General features: G+C 32.4%; 1 protein-coding gene across 13 annotated transcripts in view; it reads left to right on the top strand.

Moving 5' to 3' along the window:
- Positions 1–12,693, top strand: part of LOC106882306 (C-Jun-amino-terminal kinase-interacting protein 4) — a 233,098-nt gene that overhangs the window by 107,310 nt on the left and 113,095 nt on the right. For all 13 annotated transcript variants that reach the window (XM_052973649.1, XM_052973657.1, XM_052973658.1 and 10 more), the window contains 4 exons: positions 2,964–3,021; positions 4,840–4,896; positions 6,179–6,326; positions 7,475–7,665. In XM_052973649.1, the coding sequence (XP_052829609.1) occupies positions 2,964–3,021; positions 4,840–4,896; positions 6,179–6,326; positions 7,475–7,665 (454 nt within the window). The remainder of the gene's footprint in view (positions 1–2,963; positions 3,022–4,839; positions 4,897–6,178; positions 6,327–7,474; positions 7,666–12,693) is intronic.

Raw genomic sequence — 12,693 nt, forward strand, 5'->3', positions numbered from 1 at the left:
GTGCGTGTGTGTGTGCGTGTGTGTGTGCGTGTGTGTGCGCGTGTGTGCGCGTGTGTGCGCGTGTGTGCGCGTGTGCGCGTGCGCGCGCGCGCAAATACAGAAATTATCATTTGAATATTTAATACCAATGCTTATTTTAATTAAATGTTGACAATTTTATTTTCTCTTTTTATTTTTAATGATTAAACAGTTGTTGATTTCCAGTTCAGTGAAAGGATTTCTCAGTTTTATATTGTCACTTGTAAATAAAACTGTTACTTTTTTTCAATTCAGTGTATTACTAAAATAACACTAGTAAAACCAGGTGTACATAAAACACCCATACTAATTATTTTATATATTCAAAACTTAATTTTTCAGTTCTGTGAATTAAACTATTTTAGCTAATATTCTAGATTCTGTTTGTATATATTGTATTACTAGGTAATATAAATGTTAGCTGTGAACTTATTTATTGATTAATTCATTCTACAATGTTGTCTAGAAAAATAGTACATGTGTATTGTACAAAATGATTACACATACAGGAGTTATATGTATTTTGTCTTACTGTGAAATTAGGCCCTCCTGTAATAGGTTCACGGAACCATTTCATGTTCATTACTTAACATATGCTTCTTTGACCTATCGCCAATACATCAAATTATTATCTTTGGAATGATTTGAATTAAAGTATTTGTACAGCTGATTGCCAATTTAACATAATTAGTGATAGAGAGATGATAGAAATGTGTGTAATCAACAGCTAAATTTTTTAATGCCTTAAAAATAGGGACCATGTAAGTCGGTGAAAGAGTTCCTATGTAGTCCCATCTGTTTAGTGTAGTAGTGAAATTTCCCTTTTGAAAACCTCATATCTTTTAAAAATAGGAATTACACTGCCCAGCTTTTATACAAATTAAATAGCCTCAATATAAAGCACAAATCCTCTATGTAAATTCTCCACTGTCTTGGAAATAGGATCAAGAAATTTTTCAGTTTTCAAATCTTATATCAATATCACTCAATAATGGGAAAATATGAAGAAATTTTAAATATAATTGCTTATGTAATTTGCATAGTTTTACTGTAAACATTATCAATGGCAGATTTAGTTGAGCAGTGGTCAAAATATCTTCTGGTATCTAGTTGTGTTCCTTTACATTCTAAGTTCAAATTCCTCTAAGGTCAACTGCTCACCCTTCTGAGTATGATAAAATAAGTATCAGTCAAATACTGTTATTAATATAATTAAATTATAACTCCTTAAATGTTGGAAATTTATAATTTAATATTCATTAATCATTTATGATTTAATATTCATTTTGTTTTCTATTAAAAACACTGAGGTTTTATGGTTGACTAATTCCTGTTTTGTTTTAACCCTTTTGCTATCAACCTGCCTAAGATAACCTCTGATGGCTTGATAAAAACCTAGATGCAAGTAATCTAAATTAAAACCTTCTGTTTAAATCTCATGTTAATTTATGTTCCAAACTAAGTAATGAGTTAATTTACTAAAATCATTTTCAAAATTAATTGTATCATCACATCTTCACCATCTCTTCACTCTCCCACTGAGGTAGCCCTATACCTCCCTCAATGCAAGATACCGATTTCTGTCCCTTTGTTTATACATTAACCTCTCATCACCTGGCACAAAGCCATCTCCCTCAATACACCTGCCTTCAGTTCAGGGGGGTTTTGTCTTGCAAATAAGTTACTTGGTGGACTTCCCTGCTGCTAGTGCCACCTAATACACTTTGTAAAGTGGTTGGCATCAGGAAGGGCATCCAGCTGTGAAATCTACTACATTATTTATTATTAGTTATTTGTGAAAGTAACATTGTTGATAATTTGCAATGAGCCAATCTAGTTCACTATATCTCTGGTGGCAAATGTTAGAAAGATGTTTTGACATTGGTGGACTTTGTTTGAAGAGCTTTTCCCCCAAAGTTTACATTCTAAACTGGTTGGTTTTTCACTGTGGTTTCCACCATATAACATCAAATCCCAAAGGTGTCACAACACCCTAACTAGAAACAACTGGTCGTTTTACAAAGCTTGGTGTTATAGTATTTCAGCAGGCCTGGAGCAGATGAACTGAATAGAAAAGAGACGTGGGAGAGTCTAGAGCTGCCAATGTATTGACACACATCCTTGTAATGCTATGGTCATTATATTCCTTAACCCTTTAGCATTTAAAGCAGTCATATCTGGCTCAAATAGTCTACCTGTTTTATATTTAAAACTGGTCAGATCTACTTCTCACACTTACCTTAGTGTCATTTTAAAAATAAGCAATGGCATCATCAAACTCTTAAAGCAATAAGATAATGTTTGATAATTCAAAACAATGTGAATGAATAAGCATTACATTTGATGGCGTAACCTGGATGCGAAAAGGTTATGGATCACTGCACAAGTCAAGCAGAGGAGTTGCAAAAATTCCAAAATTCTTTCGTTCAGGAATGTTGTGTGATTTAAAGGTTTCAGAGGGGTTTTTTTTCTGAAGAAATAGTTTTATTGTACAAATATAAGGAAATGGAATATTTTTGTTAAATTTCTTATATCCTTTGCTATCTTTTTCTTCTTTCATTTTTAATGATTTTTTTTTTTACGACCTAAAAAGATTAAAAAAGTATACACTAAACTCAACAATTGAAGCATATCCTAAATAAAATTAAAACAAATTAGGTGTTAAATAAGTATTTCAAGGTTCTATGTTTTGTTTGGTTGTATTTATTTATTCTTTCTAAAATTGTATTTGTTAACATTTTCTTTTCATTGTGTATATCTATGTATGTATGTGTTTATATACTCATGTGTTGGCATGTAAAGTTAACTCAGATTGAATGTGGATTCTGAAGTTTTTGTTTTGTTTTTGTTAATGTTTTCTGTTCTCTGCAAAGAAACATCTTGCCTCCTTGTCATGCTTTTATTTTTTTTTACTTGTAATGTTTTTTTTCTATTATTTATTGCAGGTATGGGTAAAGAACTTGAAAACTTGATTCTAGAGAACACTGAATTATTGGCTACTAAGTAAGTTACCTTAGTTTACTTTTTGTATAATTGAGTGCTATGAAATCTGTAGTTAGCAGACTGATTGTAAAGAAACTGAGAAAGCAATTGGATATCATTAGCATTGTGAGCAGGAGGGTAGGGCAATTGCATTAGTAAAAACAAGGGAGATCATGTTGGTTGAAAAAGCATTGCATGTTGTCAGTTCAAGATACATCTCCAGATGTAATGCTGTGATGCATTGTCAGTGTTGTATCCTAGAATAACTGGGTATTTGTGTCTTACAACACACCCTCATCCAGGCAACCCAACATGAATTGATGAAGCCTAGTCTTGTGTCCAACTGGCATTCTGCTATCCCCATCAATCACCTCTTTTCTAGTCAGATCCATCTAAATGCTTTCTCAGCAGCCTCTATATTGTTCTTAATTGTTCTTTTTCTTCACACTCCTGTAATGCTCAGTGTTCCATAAGCCTAACTTTGGGTTTGATCTGCAAACATTTCACTCCCAATCTGTTTTTGTGGTAGTTCTCCTCCAAAACTCCATAGGAAGGATTTAAATATGAATTGGTAATGAAAAATAGGTGGAAGAACAGAGACATGTGATTACAGTTGTTTTGCGATAAATTAAACTGCACACACAATTACATTTTGGTCATTTGTTTTGGGAACAGATATTCATAACTGGTTAAGCTTTCATATGTAATGTCATTGTACAGAGTGGTTGTAAAAAAGCATCAGTCATAAAGGAATGCTGTTCATTATCACTGTTCCATGAAAAATATATCTGACCATGGAGAAATATTAATATGCTTGGAAACAGGTAAAGGTATCTGGCCATAGAAAATTTACTTCCAATTAACCCATGCAAGCATAGAATAGACAATAAATGATGATGATGACTTTTTGCAACCAGTGTTTCTTTTAAGCTGTATGTACATATGTCATGTAACTATAAAATGAATGCATAGTTTGTATGTTTAAGTCATTTAGTCCTACAGTAAGCAAAATGCATTTTCAGGACTAAAAGTAGTGTATATATGATACATACCAAAATAGGTTTACATATGACAGGAGACCAAGACTCCTGGTAGTTTTTGTGCTTAAGAACAGACATCAAGCTAAGTAAAATTGAGGTTGTCCTTTCATACAGGCATGTCCCCTGCATTCATAATCTTGTGGGCTTGTGGGTGCTAGTGTTATGTAAAAAGCACTCATACTAGTACCATGTAAATGAACTTGTGCTGGTGGTGCATAAAAGCACCCAGTACATTCTGAAAAGTGGTTGGCATTAGGAAGGGCATCCAGCCATAGAAACCATGCCAAAATGGTCATGTAGCCTGGGTAGCTCTTCAGCTGGCCAGATCCTGTCTAACCGTCCAACCCATGCCAGCATGGAAAACATATGTTAAATGATGATGATGATATACTAAAGAAATAATTGTGTGTACATATTGTTGGTTACTGGCGAAAATCAATCGGCATATAGACTATTTTTACCCATTAAAGGCAACATTATAGGATTAATTTAACATGATTTTCATCATAAAACTGACATTGAAATTTTTATCACCTGTTGTGTGCGTAATAGTAATGTAGTGATGGTGACAGTAAGTTGTAGTTACTGCTTTTGCTGTCAATTGAATCTTTAGCAATTATTTCAGTAATTGTTTTTATATAGGATATTGATTTGATTGTTTTAATATCATATATTTAAAATTGAGAGGAAGTTTTAGGTAGATTTAAAAGCATAATTAATAAATTGATGACAGAATTCAAAGATACACAGACTTTTCTCATTATTTTTCTCATTTTCCTCCCCTCTCTTTCTTTTTCAGAAATGCTTTGAATGTTGTAAAAGATGACCTTATTGCCAAAGTTGATGAACTTACCAGGTGAGTTTGCTCAACAATTAAATTCGGGTTTATATCCTTCTTTTGTTTGAATTAGTATATTATAATAGATAATTCAGTATGAATCTGGCAAACAAAGTCTGTAAACCGTGTTGGAAATATTTTACATCTTTTCATCCATATTGCTCTTTCCTCTGGTATGAATATCATAATTCTGTCTTTTCTAATTCATCAAGGATATCACTAAAGCTAGTGACTCATTGATGAATGTAACTGATTATGAAAATGGAAGATATTTATCACGTTTTGTGGAGCATACAATTCTAAGAGAAGAACTTGAAAAAAAAACAAAACATGGTTCTTATTGTAAAGACAGCTTTGTTTACAGACTTTGAATGATTACATTGTAATTCTTTCATGCTTTTCATGGTATTTTGGAAAAAAATATTAGTATTCATTAAGTATTTTGTCATTAAAGTTTTGTAGTGAGAAACCCATTCTGTTCTGGTGTCTTCTTTCATACTTTAATTTGTCATATCCTTGCATAAAGCTGTCTCCCTATTTACTGTAGCCCTATTCAGTGTTGATGCTATGAAAAATCACCCAGTATACTCTGCAGAATGGTTGGTGTTAGGAATGACATCCAGTCACAGAAACCATGTTGCTGGAGCATGATGCAATCCTTGAACCAATTTGATGATGTCAAACCATCTAACCCATGCCAGCATGGAGGATGGATTGTAGATGATGATGATGATGATTGCATAAGAATGACCAATAGTCAATACTCTCTTCCACTAAACACCTGGTTTTATATTTGGCATATTTGATGTTTATATTCTGTCTCAGACACAGCCATTAGCCAAAGTTATTTAAATCAGGGAATACACCTTTGTAATTGTTGTAGTTGAAGGTATGGTGGGAGCATTCTTAAGAATTTTATACTTTAAAAAAAAATTTTTTTTTTTTCATTACTTATATCAATTTGTTGAACTTAATATTTTTTGATACATTGGTTGGTAGATGTATCTGAGATGGTAGATGAATTGCATTATTGTTCAAATTTTGTATCTCTTAGATTGATAAAGTACAGGTTTCAGTAATAAATTGAGTTGTAGAATGTGTGATTCAAATGACCATGCATTTGTTTGTATGTCTGCTCTAAAATCAATAATTCTTAATTCCATTTGGGAGATTTATCAATGTTACTAATTTCTCTTTGTCCTCCTTCATAAATTTTGTTTTGTCTTTACAATAATAATCTGTAATGTCTTGCTTGTGACAAATAAAATAATTTATTGCTGATCCTCTATTTCTATTCCAGTGAACATGAAATTATGCGCGAGGAAATCAATTCTCTACAGACAGTAAAATCACGACAAATACAGCGCATCTCAGAATTAGAAGATAACTTAAAGAAAGTGAAAGAAGAATTAGAGAAAAAATCTCAGGTTGCTCAAGCTGATGAAGAAGTGAGTGTGAAATTTTATCTTTTTTTAATTTTTTTAGTTATTTTATTTCTCAACATCTGCCAAAGCCACCTTCCCCCTACTTTAAATACTTTCCTCACTTCGTCAAAAGGATATTTTGCATTTCTTTTTTGGTTTTGCAAGTTACTTGGTGACCTAGTACATATAATAAAATAGTTGGCATTAGTAAGGGCATCCAACTGTAGATATAATGCCAAAGCTGATATTAGAACTCAATGTAGCCTTGCGTTTGCTGGATCATATCGGCATGGAAGACGGACATTAAATAATGATGATAATGATTTTTCATAACCTTATATTGCAAAGCATTCCTGTTAAGATCATTCCATCATTTTTAGGGAAAGTACAGCTAATCATTTCGCACGTCCTATCATTAAGATGAAGGCATTTTTGAAGAAGATTTGGTTGCTATTACCAGCAAACTGAGCAACTTGACTGAAGATAGGCTCTTTCAGATTAAGGTGGATTGGATATGTACATTATTGATAATTTTATTATTATAGATGCTTTTACATGTTCACTTGATCTGCTAGAAATAGCAGCCACAGAGCTCTCCAATCATACTCTTATCTTAAAAGAGAATGGCACTTTGAATAATGTCTTTGTTACTGTACTTTGTCTAAGCAAAAAATGGGGGTAGTCATACCTGGATTATCTTAAATTATTGACCTGTCAGTTTAGAGTTGGGGTTGAACAATACTATCAACCACCAAAAGAGGGCCAAATTTCAATTGAATTTGAACTCTGGTTGCTACTTAACTGTTTCTGTTACTCTAATGATATCTATTCATGCTATTTATGGTCTCAAGCAAAGTTGTGTGGTTAAAAGGCTTACTTTGCAAATGTCTAAATCCAGGTTTAATCCTGCAGCACAGCATCTTGTGCAAATATCTTCAAGCATAATTCCTTGTTGACTAACACCTTATGAGTGAAATTTAATTGACAGACACTGTGCAAAGAAGTCTTGTATGATTGATTAAATGTAACAGGTAAAACTAATGAGATAGATATAATTGAAGGAGAAAAACCCAAAAATCGCTTGAAGGTGATGTTTGAAATCTAACAACTGAATGCTGCAGATGAAATTGGGATGTTTTGAAATTAACATTTTCTAAACATGTTCTTTACAGGATGATATTCCAATGGCTCAGAGGAAACGGTTCACACGTGTTGAAATGGCACGGGTATTGATGGAACGCAATCAATACAAAGAACGTCTTATGGAACTACAAGAAGCAGTCAGATGGACAGAAATGATCCGTGCTTCAAGAGAACATCCAGATTTAGCTCCTACTAAGAAGAAGTCCTCTATTTGGAATTTGTAAGTATTACTTAAATTTTCATTATTTTTCCAGATTTTTATTGCCATATTGAATAACTTTTTTTTTATTTTAATGTTCTAAATTTATCAAAATATTTTAAAACTTAATTTTGAATCAAAGAAGAAATCAAAAAATAAAAATAGGACCCCGACAGTATTTTCATTAAATCCTTAATACTTTTACTTTTTATGTAAATAAAATTAATGTAGATTTAATGATTTTTTTTTTTATTAAATTGTCAGTTTTCGTCTTATGTTTTTCTAATTATGCAGGGAACTAATAAAATTGACATATAAAACAAAGCCAAAAAATGTTCCCTTAACTTTAGAGTATAAGGGTGTTTTCTTGGGTCATATAAACTTAGAATGTTGCATGCAAATATACATTTCATTTTATATCATTAGAATTTAGAAACTTCAAGAGAACATGAAATAATTCATTTTCAGCAGTTGGACTTTTTACTGGAGTCATAAATAATAGCATCTACATAACATGTAAATATTGAGTTTAAAATCCCTTTGCATAGAAAAGGTTGAGGGCTGACCGTGGGGATCACAGAAGATGACATATTTCATGTTCTCTTGAAATTTTAAAATTCTGATGATGTAGGTAATGTACAATTCTCACTGGTAAGATCCATGTTTCTAAAATGGATAGAGAAATTCAAAGGACACATTTCAGTATTTGATATTTTAAATCTATATTTATTAAAACACTCTTAGATTACTTTCTTTTTATTTTATATCTCTATTTTTGAAAATTTTATTTGATACTTTTAAATAAAATTATCTTTACTATTTCAATACTTTTTTATTTAGCAATTAAGTTTTACACATTTTTTGCTTTCTGTTTTTAGTATCATTTAGTAATATTGAATTTAATTTTAGTAACTTCACTTCCCACCTTATAAATTTTTTAAACAGATTATAATGGAGCTATAAATACAAACTGAAAAGAAATTTAGCTTGAAATTTAATCATTTCTTCCGATTACTATAGATTAATAAATAAAAGACACATATGTCTGTGTGTGTGATGGTTGTTCAAGTTTATTATAAGGAGTCTGCTAGTCAGAACATTCATGTTGACTTACAAATATTATAAAGCCTGGCAGAACAAGAATATACAGTTTTTTAAAGTTTGTGCTGAAGTTGGTGCTGACTAGACTTATGTTTTCTTCAAAATGAATCTTTAAGAAGTTGCCAAAAGATTCCCCACTCTTTTTGTTTTTTAATATGTTGACTGATTTAGGGACATATTTTATGTAGTGTCTGCATTTGAAATATTTTCTAATCACATTTAAGTTTGTTAATTCATGTCATCTGTGCAACTGCAATATGTGTGCGTGTATGCATTTAGAGAACTGTGGTGACAAATAGTTCATTGTTATCTGCTAATATTTGAATTGGCTGAATACAAAAAAGGGTTTGTTTACTGCTTGCTGGGTAGTGTTGGTGGGTGCAGTGACATTGTTGTGTTTAGCAGGCATGATCTTCCTTTGTGCCAAATGCAAAAATATACAATCAGTTTTTCTGTGTGTTGATGAGTTTTATAGAAGTCACTAAACAGTTGGTTCTATGTTAGCAACAAAGGAAAAAGAAAGAGGGTAGGGAGGATAGTAAATTGTAGAAAAAGGAATTGGAAAATAAACACACAAGAAAGGTAAACTGAAGATGAAAGAAAATGATACAATGTAAAACATGTTTGGATGATTGTTTAGTATGGTCACCTTATTTCAACACCATCATCATTTAATTTCTATGTTCCATATGGGTATGGGCTGGATGGTTTGACGGGATCCAATGGATCCAAGATTGCACACCAATGTCTGCTCTGGCATGATTCCTAAGGCTGGATGCCCTTTCTAATGTGAACCACTTTACAATGTGTACAGGGCACTTTTTTCATGCCACCAGCAATAGTAAGATTGCCATACAGCTCACAAAACTACAAAACCCTTGCCAGGGGAGGTGGGCAGCTTTATGTTGGAGATCAGGAGTTAAAGTATGAGAGAAGGTGATGGTGAACAGGTTCTTCTAGAATAGTTATATGACAAAATGTAAATATAAATGTATTAGAAAATAATTAGGTTGTAAATTGATGATATTCCAGGTGAAGTATGAATGCTATTACCTGTTTAAGATATTTATTGGAAACCTAATTGTAGTAGTACAAATACCTACTTTTTTCCATACATACCTCTATATACCTCTTTATTATCCTTCAACCTACATCTGCCAATGGGTGAAAGAGTCGTTCTTTGGAAAGATTGCCAAGAAGGAATGTGAACTTTCTATATACAAATGTTATATAGTTTTATTAATGAGTGAGTTGTGCAGCTAAAGCATACTTTGTGATCTAGCTGTACTTGAAGAAAAATTATAGTTCTGTTAAGTATAGATGTGACCTACTTATACCTAGTGATTGATGACATCTCTATAAATACTTTATTATATATATAAAATGTCTCTATAAACTTTTGCTCAATCATCTCAAGCAAATACTGTCACTTTGTAGCCAACTTATCATCATCATTATGCATCTGCTTTCCATGTTGGCATGGGCTAGACAGTTTGAAGCTGGAGAGCTGCACTAGGTTCCAGTCTGATTTGGCATGGTGTCTATGGCTGGATGCCCTTCCTAACACCAACCACTCCAAGAGTGTAATGCGTGCTTTTTATGTACCATTGGCACGGGTGTCAGTTGCATGAGACTGGCACTCCCTTCAAAATTCCTGGCCTTGTGCCAAAATTAGAATATTCTTTTAAGATTTTTCAAATTCAATTCCACCTAATTTTGACATAACATCAGTTTTCAACCCTCTTGTGATTGACAAATTAGTACTAATAGTATTACAAGTGTTGATACAATTACCTCTCTCTCTCTTTCTTTCTATGTGCAGTCTTGTATGACTGAAAAATTGCTGATGCTACTACCTTCATCACGCCTACCACCTTTATCATAAAACAATGCATTACAGTATAAAGTTAACATTGAAGAACAACACTTGATAATATATCCTTGTCAGATTCTAAATCTTTGGCAAAAAATATATACAGAATGTGTGAGTGTGTCCTTTTATTTTAAAATAAGTCTCCCACATCCATGATTAGTGAGTAGTTTTGATCAGCGAGTCACGTATGCACACACACACACACACACACGCACAATGTTGAAGTTATAGCTGTATTAAGAAGTTCACTGCACATGTGATTCTGTGTTTGATCTTACTATCAGACATATTTGGCATTGGGCAAGACTCTTTTACTCTGTGGGTTGCAAAATTCCTTATGATGGAATTTGGTAGACAGTAAGTGTGCATGCAGATGCCTGTCATGTGTGTTTGTGTAATGTACACATGTATATCATCATCATCATCATCATCAAATGTCTGTTTTCTATGCAGGCATGGGTTGGATGGTTTGACAGGAACTGGCAAGCTGGTGGATTACATCTTGCTCCATTGTTGCTTTGATACGGTTTCTGCAGCTGGATGCTTTTCCAAATGTCAACCTTTTTACAGAATGTACTGAGAGCTTTTTATGTGGCACCAGCAGGGTCATTTAGTAACTTGCAAGACAAAAAATTCCTCAACTGGGAGGAATAGTATTGAAGATGGCTATGTGCTAGTTGATGAGAAATTAAAAAGTATTGTGGAGGGATAGAGACAGGTATCTTCCTGTAGAGGAGATACATATATACAAATGTACATGTATATAAATGTGTGTGTGTGTGTGTGTGTATACCTACATACATATATACCTTCAGCACTATTAGCACCAAGCAACATTTAGGCATAAGCAAACTTTAGGTGAGTTAAAATATGTTTGTAACATATTTCAAATTCTAAAGGCAAATTCACTGCATTTGATATGGAGAAAAATATTCCCTCTTATGGTAAGAGGTGTAGAAACATCATATCTGCCTAGTGCTGTCCCCTATTAGATTCCCAGATGCATTTATAGCTCTTTAGTTGTTATCAATGGGAAATAGTGAGGAGAAATAACTCTGAGCAGATTTTAAAACCATGGCTTTAACATTGACTGAGTTGTGCCATGGGGCTGCCAAGTTGGAAGAAATTCAATTAGTGCCAAATAGTAATTAGGCATAAGCAAACTTCAGGTGGGTGAAAATATGTTTGTGACATATTTCAACTTCTAAAAGGAAATTCCTTTACATGATCAAAATTATTTGGTCCTCTGTACTCTATTCTCAAGACATTTCCTAACATATCCAAACAGTCTATACAATATCAAAACTAAATTGTCTGCAGTTACAATATTCTAGTATATCAACTATTTTTTTTTGTTATTTTCTTAATTATTTTCTATAAATTCTTATAAAAAATGTTTTAAGTTTCCTTTTATATAAATGTAGTTATTAAAATTCATTTTAATTAATCCTTTGCTTGTCCAAAACATTTTCATAAGTTTCTCCTAAACATCCACGAACCATGCTTGTTTTCAGACTTTCAGTTAGCCCTTGTTTCATATGTTCTGAGTAATGCTAAAGTTTCCATCATAAGTTACACTGGTGGTTGAAAAAAATAAAGGGGTTGTTTATCATATATGATACAGGAACACCAGGCAAATATGTACTGTATATCACATGTAATACATAGGACTAGCAAAGGGTTAAATAAAGAAATTAGTTCAGCAACAAAATTAATAAACATGGAAGAAGCTTTTCTTTACATTGATTTAATATATTTCCATAATGAAACTGAATATTTTCCCTTTCTATTTTCTCCCGAATTTTCTTGTAAGCCAATGGTTGATAAATAACTTATATGAAGAATATATTTATTTTTTGCTCTTAAGACAATTGCATTATCGTTGTTGTTGTTGTTGCTGGCATGTTTAGCTTTCATTGTTGTACTTGTGAGAAGTATTTGTTCTATATATATATATATATATATATAATATTGTTGTTTCTAACTTAATTGCTTTTTGTCAGTAGTCGTATTATTGTTGAATATTTGATGTCTTTTGTGCATAATGGGTATTATAGACTAAAATATAACTAACT

Source organism: Octopus bimaculoides, chromosome 16 (genome assembly GCF_001194135.2).
Source record: "Octopus bimaculoides isolate UCB-OBI-ISO-001 chromosome 16, ASM119413v2, whole genome shotgun sequence".
Lineage (NCBI taxonomy): Eukaryota > Metazoa > Mollusca > Cephalopoda > Octopoda > Octopodidae > Octopus > Octopus bimaculoides.